The sequence below is a fragment of the Ursus arctos genome, unplaced genomic scaffold (assembly GCF_023065955.2).
Source record: "Ursus arctos isolate Adak ecotype North America unplaced genomic scaffold, UrsArc2.0 scaffold_22, whole genome shotgun sequence".
NCBI lineage: Eukaryota > Metazoa > Chordata > Mammalia > Carnivora > Ursidae > Ursus > Ursus arctos.
The window spans coordinates 1,052,052-1,070,774 of NW_026622897.1; the positions used below are offsets into that span (position 1 = coordinate 1,052,052).

Here is an 18,723-nt window from a genome sequence, read left to right on the forward strand (position 1 = left end):
GTTCCCAGTACGTGTCTTCTCTCCAGGCTCATCGTCGTACTCTGGGCGGGCTCCTCAGGGTCACACGTGGTCTGCAGAACTCTTCCCCGACTCCGGACCAGGGATTTATGTGGACTTCGACGAGCTGCCAAGGCGAATACAAGTTTTTCCCATTTCACCCCCTGGTACAGTTATGTAGAGTCTCGCCTTATGTAGGAGTAGGTCCAGAACTATTTTCGAAATACACACTGTTTTTCAAGAAAAAAATTCTCAGGAACCAAATACTTTCTCTCAAAGTTTTTATTTGAACAAAAGAAAAAAATATATATATACTTTAAGATTTAGAAAAATCAACACTGAGCACAGAATAAAATAACATCATCGCCATAATTATATACTTTACTTATATGTTACTTACACTAAATGTTATTTTCTGGTATAGTCTGTTTTTATTCCGAAAGAACTAAAATGATATACTTGCTGAAGCACTTAATGGCCACAGAAACTAATCATTGCTTAATGTTAGTTAAGGCAAAGAAATAATGATAATTTCTCAGTTCTGGGATGTTCAAGGAACAAGATATTCTGTTGCCCCTTGATAAAGTGTCTGTTTTCAACCTTAATAGTTGAATCAAGTAAAAATAGACAATGAGGGTTTTCAAAATAAAAAAAAAAATCTTAAGTTGTTTGCATAGTCACCTGTCTATATGACAATTTATCTATGGCCTATAGATTTTACCTTATTTTAAGACACACATCACTGTGTCATGACCTACACTGGGCACATAGCAAGTATGCGATAAATACTTATTTAACCGACGTGAACTGACCAGCATCACTAATCACACCATTCCTAACAACCTAACTTGATATTTTGTTTCAGCCTTTTGGTGACACGTTGGGATACGACATCATATTCAAATATGTCAGGTCCTTGGAAGAAATAGTAGTGTCCTAAAAATGAAAACAAATTGAATAGTTTAATTCTTCACTTGTATTTCTTGAAAAAAAAAAAAAAAAGGAAACACGGATCTGTGCTTTTATAGATTACCTATAGTAGACCAAATTTCATAAATGATCTATATTAGACATTTGAGAATATAAATGCTGGGCCCCTGTGCTGGGTGTCCGGCTCCCTGGCTATCTGTTCACTACTCATCATTTCACCACTAAATATCTTCATTAATTTCATTGAGAAGATTGTTTGGTCTTAAAGCTAACTCCTAAGATGTGACTGTTTTTGAAAAACCGCACTCCCAGTGAAGAGCTCAACTGGAAGGGAAGCAATTGGATGCAGGTGGGGCACACAGAGGCCCTGATGGAGGAGTAAGACATGGGGGTGGGAACAGAAACAAAATGCCTGGTCCCACAGCCAACAGTCCGCCTTGGCTGACCTTGCCTGAAGATATTCCCAGACACAAACACCAACCACCTCAAGTTTTTCTTATCCCACCCGTAGCCCGAGTCCACAAGAGCCCATGCAGGGTGGGCGAGGCTGCCGGGAAGGTCAAAGAGGCAAGGTGTAGAAAGTGCTCGAGCCCAGCTTGCCAGAGTCTTGCCACATGGCCGCCTGCATACGCTGTGTGGCCTGATGAGATCAGACATTCCAGAAACTCAGGCGCATGCAAGTGGCGACAATCACATGCTCCCACCCGCTAAACCACTCTAGAAATAAACTGTTTGTTCTCTGTCACTCAGTCTTTGAGCCCACCTATGCTAAACCAAGCAGACTATGAATTTTCCCTCTGCAGCCCTATGGAGAACTGCAGGGTCCTCTTCTTTTCCAATTTGAATCCCTGTTCTCTGACCTTGAAGGCTTTATCATTGTCCATATTTTAAAAAGGGATTTTCAGTATCCATGGCTTCCTGACCTACTTACTGTTATAATAGTAGACTGCATCAATTGTAGGTCTAATTCCTGGAAAGTATTTGGTAATCAGTTTGGGATAACCAGAGTCCATGAATTGTCTCCTCTCATCGTACCTGAGCAAAGAAATAATCAGTAGGACCTCCATTAAGAAAATGGATTTCATGATGATGAGCTTGACATTTCATGACATGAACCACAAAACCCACCTATTCTCTCTTGAAAGGCTTTTCCTGAAAAGGTTTAAATTGCACTGATAAGAAAACCAAGGACCTAAACAGTTCACTGATTTATTCCAAGGCCCTACAGGACTCAGACCCTAAGGGTCCCGACTTCTGGTCAGGAACTTTCCCCACTCCGCACGATGCCTCCGCCAGTGCCTAGTGCTGCTTAGAGAGCCCGACTGTCTAATTTCCTGCAGATGAAGCCCTTGCCAGACTCGCTGCCCTCAGAAGATGGCTTCCTCATTTGTCTCCTTGGGCCCAACGGTTGTTAAAAGGGATCTGAAGAGTGCACTCCCTGAACAGACTGTGTGAACACCGTGTTTTGTCTGTCTGTGCCCCTGCTCTCCACTGTGCTTCCACCGTGATTCATGATGTGACATTTTACTTAAAGTGTTCCTTTTAGAAACACGTTATGTGCTATCTCAAATCAGAATCCCAAAGTCCAGGGAACAGAACTAGGATGACAATAACTAGTCCAGATCTATGTCTCTTGATTCCTCTCTGAGGAAGGTCAAGGATCCTTGGGAATTTACATAGAAAGACTCCCTACCTAAAGCCCCATTCCCTGACTGTTGCGTGAATTTTAGGAGTCACATTACCAATCATTAAGCTCACCTCCAATATTGATTATCTACAAAGAAGTAGGTCTTATGGAGAAGTGGGTTAAAAACAGCTGCATCAATTTTTTTCACAAAGTCGGGAAAGCCCAAAGAATGTATGTTCTTGGGATAGCGTGGCTGTGGTCTCAAATTGCTAATTAACCAGTACTTATCATCTGTGAAGAGAAATAGAAAAGATACATTGGAATCATTCAAAAAGAGTAACAGAAATACTGACTCACTACAGACAACATCATTCTTTACCCATAGTTCCAAAACATGCTGCTCCTTGTCCTTCAACATGGTTTGTCTCCTATGGTTCTGTATTTTTTTTACAAGTATTATGATCTTATATTTGACAAACCTTTCCTGGAATTTTTGCACACTACCTAGGTATGTAAGTTATTTTTAGCTCATAGTTCAGACTCACCATTAATTAAGTCTGGAGTGTTTTTTTTCTATGTTTATAAAAATTAGTAGTATTTCCTTCATTTATTCTCTTCCTTGAAGTAGACTCAGTAGCAAACTAAACAGTAGAGTTACCTTTAAAAAGAAAAACTTGATTTCTGGCTCCAACTTCATAAGCAGCTTGAAAGCCAGATGGTAAGGTTGGCCACAAAGAAGAAATTAAACTAACATTGCTCATTGGACTCTCAGGACGTCTCCACCAGAAGAATCTGATGAAAAACATTTAACACATGTTAAAAATCACTGTAGACTCAAGAACCATGAAATGGTCACTGGGAAGGACCTGTGAAATGACTTAATGTTTTTTTTTTCCAATATCCTCACATTCTGTTCCATGGATGTCTCAACAGGAACACCACAAGGAATGGATTTTAATCAGTTCTTGTATATTAACAATGATTTTAATGGGTAAGCCACCATATGGAAGTACCCTGACACTTGAAATCAAGGGTCTAGGTTCTAGTCTGCACCCACAATTCCTTTACCAGTTTTCCAATCTAAAAGAAGTTATTTATCCCAAATGTCTTAGTTTCTGGATCTCAAGAATGGAGAATAATGAGACTAGAGATCAATGACAAGAAGAAAACTGGGAAAAACCTCTACAAATGTATAGACTGAATAATGTGCTATTAAACAGCCAATGAAGAAATGAAGAAATAAAAAAATAAATAAAAAACACCTTGGGACAAATGAAAATGAAAACACAAAATTCTAAAATCTTAGGGACGCAGTAAAAAAGTTCTAAGAGGAAAGTTCATGGCGATACAGGCCTATCTATTTGAGAAATCTCACATAAATAATCTTTATTTTAAAAAGATTTCATCTATCTATTTGAGAGGGAGACAGAGAAAGAGAGAGCACAAGCAGGGGGAACAGCAGGCACAGGGAGAGGGAGAAGCAGCCTGATGCAGCGTTCGATCCCAGGACCCCAGGATCATGACCCTGAGCTGAAGGCAGATGCCCAACTGACTGAGCCATGCAGGTGCCCCTCAAATAAATAATCTAACTTTACACCTGAGGGAACTAGAAAAAGAACAAACAAATGCCAGAGTTAGTTAAAAGAAGGAAATAATAAAGATTGGAGTGGAAAGAAATGAAAGACTAAAAAAATATTTTCAAGATCAACGAATGAAAGAGCTTGTTCTTTCAAAAGTTAAACAAAATTGGTAAGCCTTTACCCAGACTCATAAAGAAAAAAAATAGAGGACTTAAATAAGTAAATTCAGAAATAGAAGAGAAGTTACAAATGATTCCACAGAAATACAAAGGATCATAAAAGACCACTATTAACAATTACACGTGAACAAACTGGACAACCAAAAAAAATGGATATTAACAACCAAAAAAATGGATATTAACATCCCAGAAACATACACTCTTCCAAGACTGAATCAGGAAGAAACAGAAAATTTGAATAGACACATTACTAGAAATAAAATTGAATCAGAAATCAAAAACTCCCAACAAACAAAAATCCAGGACCAAACAGTTTCACAGGTGAATTATACTAAATAATTAAAGACTTAAATTATTTCAAATTATTCCCTCCCCCCAAAAAAAGAGGAAGAGGAAAGAATGTTCCAAAACTCATTGTACAAGGCCACCATTATCTTGATACCAAAACCAGACAAAGACACTGCAAAAAAGAAAAGAAAAGAAAATTACAGGCCAATATCCCTGATGGACATGGATGCAAAAATTCTCAACAAAATCTTAGAAACCAAATTCAACAATACATCAAAAGGATCATGTACCACTATCAAGTGGGATTTATTCGAGGGATACAAGGATGGTTCAATATCCACAAATCATTGCAATATACCACATTAACAAAATGAAGGATAAAAACTGTAATCATTTCAATAGATGCAGAAAAAGAATTTAACAAAATTTAACATCCATTCATGATAAAAACTCTCAACAAAATGATTATAGAGGGACCACAACTCAATAAAATAAAGGCCATGTATGGCAAACCCACAGCTAACCTCATACTCAATGGTGAAAAGCTGAAAGTTTTTCCTTGAAGATCGGGAACAAGACAAGGAAGTCCACTCTTGCCACTTTTATGCGGTATAGTATCAGAAGTCCTAACCACAGAAATTAGCCAAGAAAAGAATAAAAGGCATCCAAATTGGAAAGGAAGAAATAAAATTGTCATTATTTGCAGACGACATGGTACTATAATTAGAAAACCCTAAAGACTCCACCAAAAGTCTAGTAGAACTAGTAAGTGAACTCAGGAAAGATGCAGGATATAAAAATCAATATATGAAATATGCTGCATTTCTATGCATTGATAACAAACTATCAGAAGAAATTAATAAAACAATACCATTTATAACTGCATCAAAAAGAATAAAATACCTAGGAATGAATTTTACCAAGGAGGTGAAAGACCTGGACTTAAAAAACTGTAAGACCCTGATGAAAGAAATTGAAAAGGACACAAATAAATGGAAATATATACCATGCTCATGGACTGCAAGAAGCAATATTGTTAAAATATCCATACTACCCAAAGCAAATTTACAGATTCAGTGCAATCCCTACCAAAATACCAATAGGATTTTTCACAGAACTAGAACAAAGAGCCCTAAAATTTGAATGGAACCACAGAAGATCCCAAATAGCCAAAGCAATCTTGAGAAAGAACAAAGCTGGAGGTAACATGCTCCCAGATTTCAAACTAAATTAATTAACTACATTAACTTAACTAATTAATTAAGTAAATTAATTGACTACTAATTTCAAGCTAATAAATTAACTACACAGCTAAATTAATCAAAACAGTATGGTATTAGCAGAACAACAGTCACATAGTTGAACAGAACATAATAAAGAGCCCAGAAATAAACCCACTCTTGTATGGTCAATTAATTTATGACAAAGAAGCTGAGAAGAGGGAAAAGACAGTCTCCTCAATAAATGGTGTTGGGGAAACTGGAGAACCACATGCAGAAGAATGAAACTAGACCACTTTCTTACACCATACACAAAATGGATGAAAGATGTAAATGTAGAAACTTGAAACCATAACACTTCTAGAAGAAAACATAGGCAGTGAATTCTTTGACACTGGCTTTAGAGATTTCTTTCTTTTCTTTTTCTTTTTTATTTTTTGGATCCATCCCCTCAGATAAGGACCACAGAAGCAAAAATAAACAAGGAGGACTACATCAAACTGAAAAGCTTTGTACAGCAAAGGAAACCACCAAAAATGAAAAGGCAAACAACGTAACGGGAGAAGATATTTGCAAGAGATATATCCAATAAGAGGTTCACATCCAAAATATATAGGGAACTCAAACAACTCAATATTTTTTAAAAAATTAAACAATCTGATAAGAAAAAGTAGGCAGAGAAACTGCATATTTTTCCAGAGATGACATACAACCAACAGATACATGTAAAGATGTGCAATATCACTAACCACCAGGAAATGCAAATCAAAATCACAATGAGATATCACCTGACACCTGTCAGAATGGGTAGACTCAGAAAGACAAGAAATAGCGAGTGTTGGTGAGGATGTGGAGAGAGGGAAACCCTCGTGCACTCTTGGTGGGAGTGCAACCTGGAGCAGCCACTCTGCAAAACTGTATGGAGGTGCTTCACAAAATTAATTCTAGAAATACCATATGATCCAGCAATTCCACTTCTAGGTACTCACCCAAAGCAAACAAAACACTAATTAGGAAAGACACAGGCACTCCTATGCTCATTGCAGCATTAGTTACAATAGGCAAGATATAGAAGCAGGGTAAATGTCCATCGACTGAGGAATGGATAAAGAAGACGTGGTGCACATGCGGTGGAATGTCAGCCATAAGAAAGAATGAAATCTTGCATCTTGCCATCAGCGACAACATGGTTGGACCTAGAGCATATGCTAAGTGAAATAAGTCAGACAGAGAAAGAAACATCATATGATTTCACTTAGAAGTGTAATCTAAACAAAACAAATGAACGAACAAAACAAAAGAGAAACAGACTCATAGATAGAGAACAAATGGATGGTTGCCAGCAGGGAGGCTGGGGGTTGGTGGAGGGGATTAAGAAGGACACTTTTTAGTTCTGTAGTAAGTAAGAGACAGGCATGAAATGCACAGCACAGGGAACAGAGTCAGGAATAGTGTAACATCACGATATGGTCACGGGTGGAACTAGACTTATTCTGGTGACCACTTTGTAATATATACATAAATCCCAAGTTACTGTGTTGTACACCTGAAACTAATACAATATTGTATGTCAATTATCCTTCAATCTAAAAAATGGAGAATATTTGTCCCATCTACCAAACACTAATCTTCTCCATGCCCTACCCTTCCAATATCTGCTTCAATCTGTGCTCTAAGTTATCCAGGAATTCCTTTCTGTATAATCAAGAATCATGTGAGACAGGAATCCATCAAAATCCTAGAGGACAGCATAGGCGGCAACCTCTACGACATCGGCCACAGCAACCTTTTTCATGACACATCTCCAAAGGCAAGAGAAACAAAAGATAAAATGAAGGACTTCATCAAGGTAAAAAGCTTCTGCACAGCCAAAGAAACAGTCAAAAAAACTAAGAGGCAGCCCACGGAATGGGAGAATATATTTGCAAATGACAATACAGATAAAGGACTGGTATCCAAGATCTACAAAGAACTTCTCAAACTCAATACGCGAGAAACAAATAAACAAATCATAAAATGGGCAGAAGATATGAACAGACACTTTTCCAATGAAGACATACAAATGGCTAACAGACACATGAAAAAATGTTCAACATCATTAGCCATCAGGGAAATTCAAATCAAAACCACACTAAGATACCACCTTACACCAGTTAGAATGGCAAAAATTGACAAGGCAAGAAACAACAATGCTGGAGAGGATGTGGAGAAAGGGGATCCCTCCTACATTGTTGGTGGGAATGTGAGTTGGTACAGCCACTCTGGAAAACAGTGTGGAGGTCCCTTAAAAAGTTAAAAATTGAGCTACCCTATGACCCAGCCATTGCACTACTGGGTATTTACCCCAAAGATACAGACGTAGTGAAGAGAAGGGCCATATGCACCCCAATGTTCATAGCAGCATTGTCCACAATAGCTAAATCATGGAAGGAGCCGAGATGCCCTTCAACAGATGACTGGATTAAGAAGATGTGGTCCATGTATACAATGGAATATTACTCAGCTATCAGAAAGAACGAGTTCTCAACATTTGCTGCAACATGGAGGGCATTGGAGGAGATAATGCTAAGTGAAATAAGTCAAGCAGAGAAAGACAATTATCATATGATTTCTCTCATCTATGGAACATAAGAACTAGGAAGATCGGTAGGGGAAGAAAGGGATAAAGAAAGGGGGGGTAATCAGAAGGGGGAATGAAGCATGAGAGACTATGGACTCTGAGAAACAAACTGAGGGCTTCAGAGGGGAAGGGGGTGGGGGAATGGGATAGGCTGGTGATGGGTAGTAAGGAGGGCACGTATTGCATGGTGCACTGGGTGTTATATGCAACTAATGAATCATCGAACTTTACATAAAAACCAGGGATGTACTGTATGGTGACTAACATAATAAAATAGAAAAACATTATTATAATAAAAAAAAGAAAAAATTATAAATTTTCATGAAAATTTAAAAAAAGAATCAGGACTTAAATTGTTACTGTCACACCTTTAGTCCTAGACTTAACCATTTTTACCTCTGATTAAAGTAGTCTGGCTTCACTTCCTGCCTTACCTTTTCTCACCCCAGATTCCTACTGCAAATCCATTTTTTACGCATCAGTTTTCTCATTAAACACAAATATAATCACACCACTCTCTCCCTTCAAAGAACTTTCTGGCTGTCTACTTCCTACAGAATTGACTCCAAGTCACTCCTCAATTTTCATCTACTTCATTTTCCATCATTTTCCACCATTCTCTGACAAAACATTCTAAAAATCCAAGGACAGAGCCTTTAATATTGGTCAGATACGAAGACGATTTTACCTGTCTTTAAAGAAAAAGATTTTATTTCCCATTGTAGTGACAGCATCAAAACTCAAGTTGGGGTCGCAGGTGGCTGATTCTCTACTGTCAGGATTTGATGAGGGTTGGTGCCTTTCTGGACGTCCTGAAAATACATTTCAAGAAGCATTAGGGAAAAAACAATCTGCATTTTAGCTGCTAAGGGGAAGAACCATTCTTTCTAAAACATTAATTTTCTGAATGAAAAATGCATAAAAAGCAATTTATGTTTCCTATGACATTCACAGGAAACAGACAATAAAGATCTTTCCCCCATGTGGTCGCAATCATGGAGGAGAAAAATCTGATCACTCTGGTTTTCCTATTCGAGGCAGATAATCTCTCGCGTGTCTTCTTCAAAGACAATGGTGAGGTGGATAGAAAGACCAAACCTGAGGCCGGCGGACTCAGAATCTGCCCCCGTCATGGGCATCAGCACACTAGGTCTCCTGCGCTTTTCCACAAAATTACAGAAATCTGTGTGCTACCTCCCTCACAGGGTTTTCACAAGGCTCCAGACAGAAGACAGAGGTGAAAGTTTTGTTCAAATGCAGATACCATGACACAATTCATGAGAGTGTCTTTGTAAGACAAAACAGTAAAGAAAGTCAACTCACCATAGAGAGACTGAATGCCACGTACGTCATCAGCAGAGAGGCGAAAGGTGTTGGGGTCAACGTAACTGTAAGTAGGGAACATGATGGCTTTTGGATCACTGGAATGGCTAAGACCCAAGGAATGGCCAAGCTCATGAACAGCAACGAGGAACAAGTTTGTGCCTGAGAGGAAACCAACCAGAAGGGGGCAAGAGCAGTGAAATATGTCTGCATCTGGAGGACAATGACAGAACCGAAATCTGACACGAGGAGATGGCACACACTTGGGAAGGCTTGACCCTCTGAGCCAAGGCTTTTCCATGTCAGCACTGCTGACACTGTAGGCCAGATCATTCCTTGGGTGAGGGCTGTCCTGTGCATCACAGGTGTTTAGAAAACTCCAGAGTTCAACACTTAAATTCAAGTAGTGAAGCCTCTCTAGTTTTGACAGCCAAAAACGTCTCCACACATTGTCAAATGTCCCAACCTATTACAATTTGACCTAAATCTCAATTTCTCCTATTTTCAATTCCCGTAAAGCTTTGCGCAAAAGACCACTACTGATCTTCATCTCACAATCGTGGTTTTCTGCGTGTACTCTGTTTCCCACCAGATTGTGCGCTCTTCCAGGGTGGGACTGTGTCCTCTTCGTCTCTGTGTCCAAACAGCACCCCCATCACCCAACGCTGTGAGAGAAACTCAGCAACCACTGAGTGAACTGTTCATTCCATTTACTGGGAGAGTGAGCACTCTGAGTTATAATTATCATAAACAATTAAGCTTTTTGAAAGCACAGAATTGCACCAAATAGAAATAAATCAAAGTGGACAGGTGGGAAGTACACATTGGGTTAAAAGAAGAGAACTAGGAAATGTGAGCTCTGCCCCAGCTTTTCCACGAGCTGGCTGCTAACCGTCTCCTGCTCTGAATTTCCTCTCTCCATAAAGATCTGTATTAAATTATTTTTCTAAAGTCCTTTAGAATTCTAAAACATGCTATGAGGCTAACCAACCCAGGTCTACCATGTTGGATGAAAACATTATACACCCAAAATAACCTTGGATGAAATTTAGACAAATTTAACATGACCAGCTGAGGCTTTGCAGCTCAATGAGGACCTAATTCTGTGTCAGTTGTCTTTTGACAATGCAAAACTCCTCGATCAAGAATTTAATAAGCCTTGGGTCATGTGTCAGACTAAAACAAATAGCCTTTCTGGTCTATGAAAACACTGCCATCTGAAGCAGGCAGTATCAGCCAGAGAGGGGGCGCTCAGTAGAGCCCATTCTTGAAGACTTTCTCTCCATTCACTCTCCGCATGAGTCAGTCATACAATCTAGAATTTCCCCTAGAATGATTAGGAAGGCTTGTGATATGAGGGTTTGAATTTTCCAGTGGGTAGTGATTCCTTCAAGCAGGGAGACTGGTTATCCCCCTCCCCCCGCTGTCTGAGAGGGATGGTGAATGACAGCCTCCTCTGCAAACACACACAGGGCATTGTCAAGCGGTCAGCGGGACATCCTATAATTCCTATCTCAGAACCTCGAGAGGCCGTGTGACCGTCTAACCTTGTTCCGCTACAGGGATTTCTAAATTTTCTATGACTTCATCTTTCTGTGTCACGACGAATCTAAGAGATTGCCAGCGCGGATCACGCGGATGGCGCCCACCCCAGACGGCTGGTGAGCACAGAGTCAGCGTCTGCGTTTGCGTGAGTTCACGCACGGACTGCCCCGTCAAAAACCGACCGCCTAAATCACAGTGTTCACCTTTCTGAACTCTGGTTCACGCTAAGGAACTAGCTCACCCTCAGATTCTTAAACCTGAACTTCAAGATAATCTAGTTCAATATCCTCAATTTATAGAGGGTGAAACTGGGACAAAGTGTCACGTTTTATTTAGCAACACAATTATAATCAGAATGAGTTTTTCCGTCGTATAATCGTTTCTCAGAATGCCGCCCTTCAAAATTAGGACGCAATATAGAATTTGTAAAGGGTTTTTCATGTGTGGTTTTGGTTTTTTCTTTGTTTTTTGTGTTTTTGTTTTTTGTTGTTATCTTTTTTGCTTACCTTTGTAGTTTTTAGTCCAGATTTCAGCCTCATCAAAATGCGTGTCACCCCCAATCCCGGGTCCAGGTCCGAAAGCATGGGCTATGACCCCACCTCTGCCATCGAAAGACGTGAAGTCTCCATGAGCTTTTGAAAAGAAAGAAAATTAGTCCTTCTTTACATGCTGTAGGTCACGCCAACCACACAGATGAAATAAGTCCACGTTCTTTACCTCCAGATGCAAAAAGTATCATAATGTCAGCCTCTCCTGAATTGATTTTCCTGAATTTCAGGGGGGTCACATCACTCCATACTTGAAAAGCCTTCTGGATGGCATAGTCAACATCTGCAGGCCGCATGTCGGGAGTGTAATTATTGATTCTTTACCAGCAGAGCAAATAGAGAGAGAAAAATACATGGAAACCATGTGTTAATTCTGTCTTATTGCGACACTGCATTTTTGTCTGCATCGGTGGAGAATGAATCATTTCGTAAATCGATAGTCTAGATAGCAACCCCTGCACCATTAGCTACAGAAGTGTCTATCCTTGGACAGCTTCCTCCTTAAACAGAATCTAACCGGATTTCTTCTCATTTATGATTTATCGGTTTTCTCTGGGAAGGACTGACATTCATAGACGTGTACGCCCTTTGCCCTGCTCCCAGGCCTCTGCATTTATCTCGCCTGTCCTATAAAATGTTCTCCTGTCTCTTATTTATTACAGATTTGGTTTCATTCTCCTTTTACTTGCAGCTTTAATACCGTGCTCTGGGTTGACAAGCCAAACAACTCCTACTTGAGTGAGTAATCCCCCTTCTTGAAAGAATGAATGTTAACACAGGAGGAGTGCTGACAACGGAGGGAGGCTTCGTATCTACCTCCAGACTTAGGGCTCTATCCGTGGCCCAGGTTCCTGGAGGTCAGACCTAAGGGAAGGTAGGAAGGTGCGCAGCTGTGATGTCACCTGTAGGTGATGAAGCGTTTCTTCCAGATGGGTCTCCCTTGCATTGTCCGGAAGTGATGAGCGTCAGGGACTCCACATCGGGGCGTGTGCATCATGTCCAGGGTAGACGGGTCCAGCTTCCCAGTCACTTTGAGCCCCAAGAACTGCTGCATTTCCCGAATTTTATCCTCCATGAAGTCCCCATTGACTTTCATTTTTGTCGTTGGGATTCTGTCCATCACGAAACCATAAAAGTTTTCCAGGTACCTCTTGAAAAAAATACATTTAGTTAGAGCTTATCATACACAGAGGGGTTTCTGGTGGAGCTCTGTACTGCGGACTCAACTGCACATTGGTGCTTCTGGACCAGGCACCACACCATTATTTATGATGAGAAAAAAATCTTAATTCTCTGTGCTGTCAAGGTGAGTCAGCAACTATTAGCAATATTGATTGCTGGAGGGCCACTGGAAACACCTTTATGTGTCTACCTCTTTGAGCTTGTTTCTATTTAAAATCTATTTCAGCATCTGGCACATCATGGCATCAAGTAAGCAGCAAAACCTTTATTGCCAGGATGCATAAATTATTAATTTAAGTTGGGATAAATTTTTCCTGCTTAAAATTCCAAAGCTCAACACAATGGACAACAATGGTAAATGCAAAGGTTAGAGGAGCTGTAGGGAGTGGAGAGATCGTCCAAACTCATACAATGAGGGAAAAGAAACATATGGAAAAAACCCTATTTTTAAAACATGCTCATGAAGAAATATTTGGGATGCCAGAAAGTAAAAAGTATTCTTGAACCATCATGGCAGGCTGAAACGGTTACATAATCAAGCCATTGCTCAAATCTCAGATCATTAAATGGCATTAAATAATTATTGTAAAATACTGAACAGAACTTGACTGCAATTATTTTTAACTAACTCTCCTCGGCCAAAGTTTTTTAGTAAAAGGAACAAATTCACCCACCAATTCTGTAACACTGTTTCAGAACCCAATACATCCCCTACATTCATCTCTGGCAAAGAAAAATCAGTGTTTAAAGCAAAGAGCCCTCCTAAACCAGTTTTCAGCCAGGACTTTTCAAGATAGAGCTGGTCAACGCAACAAAACATTTTTAAAGATTTTATGTATTTATGTATTTATTAGAGAGAGAGAGAAATAGTGAGAGAGAGAGAGCAAGGGTGGGGGAGGGAGAAGCAGGCTCCCCACCGAGCAGGGAGCCCGACTCGGGGCTCCATCCCAGGACCCTGAGATCATGACCTGAGCCGAAGGCAGACGCTTCACCGACGGAGCCGCCCAGGTGCCCCCGTGCAACAGATCTTAGAGACAAAATCAGACTGGATCAATACCCCAGTGTTGATACTTACTTGAGCATATGTCACGTTATTTTCAGGGTGGGTAGAGTTCAGCCGTGGAGCAGCTCCGGAGGCAGTGACCTATAGGGCAGTTTCAATAAGAGAACTTTATAACACTCCTGCAAAAACAACACCACTTTGCTACATTCCTCTTTGGCGAAGAAAAATACAGTGCTAAAAGCAAGTAGTCCCCTAAACTTGTTTTCAACTAGTACTTTTCAAGATAAAACTAGTCAGTGCAATACATTTTAAAGACACAAATCGGGCTGGGTAAATACGCTGGGTCAACACTTACTTGAGCAAACACCACACCATTTTCTTTAGAGCTTGCAGAGTTGGTCAGGGGAACCTTCCCCGAAGCCGCGACCCGCAGGGTCAGCACCAACAGAAGAAACTTCATTCTGAACTGGGAATGGCTCAACCCAACTTACCCGGTTCCTTCTCGGTACAAAGTTCCTCAAACGTCCCTACTTATATAGCCCTTAGGCCGTGTTCTGTGAATATGAAATCCTCCGAGTGACTCACAGTTGATATCATCCCTTGACTTATCTCAAAAACACGCAAACGCAAGCACAGAGCTTTTCCTAGGACCAACAATGGGTCAATTAGCACCGAACTCATCACTCGGACAACTCAGGGTATATTCCCCAAAATCAGTAAGCCCTCTAAAATAATGCATTATATGAGAAACACTACACACCTAAAATGTTACAATAATTAGAGATGTATGTTTGGAAAGTTCAGCATCTGAATTTTTACTGTAATAATTTCCTTGTATTTACTGTACGTGAAATAGGCTTTTTTTAAGACATAAAATTTAAAAAGTCAGATGAATAAAATCCTTTTGCTGAACCACAAGTATGTTCCCCAGGCTGCACCCAGCTCCCTGGAGAACAGTGATATACAGAGACCTCGTGTTTAACGAGGAAAAGTCTGTAACATCACGACGCTGTGAGGTCTGCTCTATGCGCTGTCCAGACTTAGATCCTGCTTCTAACCTGCCTGACCCCAGCGGCGCACCTGGGTAGAGATTCCAGAGGCCAATTCCCGTACCTCCCTAACAGGCTGCAGTAGGCAGCCTAAGGTCAACCCTTCAACTGTGGAAGATGGGAAAGGTGTGTCTCTGAAATCTGCCTCCCTGTCCGCTCAGCTTCCTTGTCTCTTGGACTGGTTGCTCCGTTCACTTGGGGTCTGTCAGTCGGTAGAGAATGCTTGGTGTGGACAGTCTGGTGGTGGATGGGCCCCAGGGTGGTGGGTTAGGATTCAGCCACTGCTATGCCCCACCTCCCAGGCCCAGGAACCGAGAGCTCTCCCCAGTCTTTCCCCGAGGCAGGCGCTGCAGGAGAACAAGGGGGCCCGTGTAGGAGCCCCATCGCTGGCACCCTTCTTTCAACTCGGCCCTTTTTCAGCTCTGTGACTTGACCTCTAGGATCTTCAGATATTTCATCTGAAAACAAGGATAATGACCTTTGCCTCCTTAAGCTTTTGCGATGATGAGATGAGACGGAGTATTCTAAACGCAAGCACGGGCTGTACATGCTCATGAATATTCACGTCCTTTCTCTTGGCCTGAAGGGGAGTGTCCTGCGGCTTACGGTGCAACACGTGTGGCTCTAGGATGCGTGAAGGGGAAGATCTCCTGTAAGTACCGTAAGGTCATTCTGTCAGATACTGAATTGAAGTCAAGAACCGTAAGAGGAGCATGGTGGTTTGGCTAGAAAGCAGGAGAAAATGGGCTTTATCAGAACATCTGGGAGGGGCTGGTTCTCCACCAGCAGAATGTTGCTCCGTGAGGGCAGGCTCTGCTCGTCTTCTGTGCCTAACGCGGTCTTGACGCGAGCAGGCGCTCGAGCATATGCGTGGATGACTGCTGCTGAAGCACGGGGCCTGGAGAACATCAGCGGTGCGTTTTCTTTGTGGGAGTGCTCGTTACACGGAAGGTGTGCTCCGTACCATACTGACAGCAGGCAAGAACTGGTCTCAGTCCCAGCAGGAACCGGTCTGGTCCGGGGAGGACTCTGAGGAAGTCCACAAAGCGTAGGATGTAAGATACAAGGCAAAGCTGCCCAAGATGCAAAGGAAGGGGAAAAATGTCCTCTCTGGAAGGTTTCTAAAAAACAAAACAAAAACTATACCCAAATTTTAATGGTCTGATCTTGGCCAAATGCCCCATGTGGGTTGAGTATGAGGGAGAAGGACCATTTCGGCAGCCGCAGAACATCGCAGGGGCTGTGAGCTTAGGTTCTGGGGGTCAAGTCAACCAGCCTGAGAATCTTAGCTCATTGTACCATCTTTCACAATCATTAATCTCCGTAAGACTTAGTCTCTCCGTTTGTGAAACTGGAATAAAAATAGCAGCTACCTCAAGAGTTGTTACCAGGATTATGTTAAATTATAGGGAAGAGTACTTAGCCTAATGCCTGACACACCTTACCGGTTCAGTGACTTGCTATGCTTCTTCCTTTACTGCTCTCTTAGGTAAGACATTTAGAAGAGGTTGGTAATGGGGATGAGAAGGGCGATCGCCTACGTGCCCAGACCTCTCTCCTGTGTTCAAAGGAGCTACAGGAAGATAATGATCCAGGCCCAGACTGGTTTCCACGGGACACACTGATGGAAGTTAGAGTCACGGGGTCCCTGGCAGTGCTCCCTGTGAAGAAGAGCATGTCTATGAAAGCACAGAAAGTGGTCGAGGTCAGAGACCCTCACGACAGGGACCACTTGCCGATAAGACCTTCCTCAGGAAAGAGCAGACTCTACAGCACAATGCTTCCCTATTATATTGTTTCCTTCCTGAGCCAGACACAGGGCCTTCCGAGGCGTCTCCCTGATACAATCACCGTCGACTATTTGAGGTGCCATCCCTGAGGCTCTGGAGGCAAATGGAACACGGTCACTGGCAAGGCCCAGAGAGGAGAAATGTTCCCCAAATATACAAAGAAATCCCTCAGCTGACCCTTCCACCAATAGTCTGTTCGTGCAGGAAGAAAGTTTCAGCTAGTTAACTCTCTCCTTTTATGGATAAAGAATGGGGAGTCCAGAAAAAGGAAGTGAATTGCCGAAGGAGACATCCGGGAGGTCTCCTGACTGTGCTGCCCTGTTGCTACAACATGCACCATTTTGTCACACATTACTTTGATTTTTCTCCAGATTTTGGTCTTCTTATGGGTATCTTACTACTGCAAACACTACACCAATGACACTGCGATTCTCTCAATCTTTTCAGTTAAAGCCAGACTGTCCCCTTGGCGGCCGTGGGGGCCGGGAGGAAGCTCGCAGTCCCGAGACGCTGTAGGTGAGTCTGGAGGCCCGGGGGCGGCCGTCCTGGCTGCTCTCTGGAGAGTCAGCTCTGTGCGCTTCCTCCTGGCCTTGGCCCCGGGCAGTGCCCTGCTGCTAGGGTGGCTTTGCTGCCGAGCTCCCCAGGAATTGTCCCAGAGCACCCCTCAAGAACATGCCATTAAGGGTGACCCTCACCAGTTGTGTGCACTTAGGCTAACTTTTCCATGCTTCATTTTCTTTTTATGTAAAATGGGGATAATGTGAAGTTTTTGTAAAGAATAAATGACACAGTCCATTAAAAGCACCTACCCTCATATGCTATGACCTCAACAAAAGTTCATTCTTTGTTTTCTCCTTTTACTTCTGTCCCTGGATGTTGGTCCTGCCATGGTTGGGTTAGACCAGCTAACTTTTTCCATAGAGGAGAAAAGTCAACCTCAGTAACAGTTTTCCAGCACAAGTGCATCTACATTCAGCCAGCACAGAATCACAGAGGGACCGCAGAAGAGCGGGTGCTGACGGTGGGGGCTGCTCACGGAGTCCCCTCCACCTTCCCCCAGAATGACCTGGAACGGGACCCTACATGGAGCTGCTAGTTGGCTGCTCGGAAGAGAACGTCAGAGGAACTGGTTAGAAATCTGCGCCTTTCCAACCAGGGCTCAGCCCCAAAGCATCGCCGAGTTCACGAACCGCACATGGGAAGTTGCAGAGCGCAGGCGAGGAAGGCGGAGCAGGTCCGGTTCGGGAGTGAGGGCGCTCCCACGGGGCGCTGCCCGCAGGAAGGAAGTGGAGGGAGGAGGCAGGAAAGGCACAGGCCACCATGGTTTCTCTCTGTGGTCTCTTTTCTTCCCCCAGCAAGCGGCTCCCCTTCAGACAATAAACCAAGACGTGAGATGCAGCAGGAAGCAGACGTCCTACGCGCACATCACAAGTAGACGCAGTGTGATCCATACACGTGTGTAGTCAGCCAACTGTTTATTTTCCTGCTCTTGCTCTCCAACAACAAGGGCAACACGTAAGGGTGGAGAGCATGACGCAGACACGTCTGCACTGAGTTTGAATTTGCAGGCTGGTTTAACGAGAAGAGCCAGCTGTGGAAAGAGACTTGGCCTCAAACCTCAGCTAGGCTACCTACAAAGTGGGTGGCTTTGGGCAAGTCATGAAAGTTCGGCTTCCTCCTCCGTAGACAGCTGTTTGCAGGATCCGGTAAGACGATGAACGAAACCGCTCGACGCTGCGCCTGGCCCCTTAACAGCCCGTCCATGGACGTGGGTTCTCTTCCTTTTCCGACACCTACAGCAATGTCTGTCAACATTTCTTTCCTTATTGCCCCCAATAAACA

General features: G+C 42.4%; 1 protein-coding gene across 5 annotated transcripts in view; it reads right to left on the bottom strand.

The window, feature by feature from the left end:
* Window positions 1-264: 264 nt before the first annotated feature.
* MMP12 (matrix metallopeptidase 12) overlaps window positions 265-18,723 on the bottom strand; it is a 61,843-nt gene continuing 43,384 nt past the window's right edge. For 4 of the 5 annotated variants that reach the window (XM_057316810.1, XM_026505893.4, XM_057316812.1 and 1 more), the window contains 10 exons: window positions 14,115-14,183; window positions 12,760-13,007; window positions 12,027-12,175; window positions 11,816-11,941; window positions 9,765-9,926; window positions 9,130-9,253; window positions 3,213-3,346; window positions 2,686-2,845; window positions 1,859-1,962; window positions 265-933 (listed from right to left, as the gene is read on the bottom strand). In XM_057316810.1, the coding sequence (XP_057172793.1) occupies window positions 833-933; window positions 1,859-1,962; window positions 2,686-2,845; window positions 3,213-3,346; window positions 9,130-9,253; window positions 9,765-9,926; window positions 11,816-11,941; window positions 12,027-12,175; window positions 12,760-12,977 (1,278 nt within the window). In that variant the 5' untranslated portion in view covers window positions 12,978-13,007; window positions 14,115-14,183 and the 3' untranslated portion in view covers window positions 265-832. Of the gene's footprint in view, window positions 934-1,858; window positions 1,963-2,685; window positions 2,846-3,212; window positions 3,347-9,129; window positions 9,254-9,764; window positions 9,927-11,815; window positions 11,942-12,026; window positions 12,176-12,759; window positions 13,008-14,114; window positions 14,184-14,397; window positions 14,616-18,723 lie in introns of those variants that run through there. The other variant, XM_026505892.4, reaches the window with a different exon arrangement.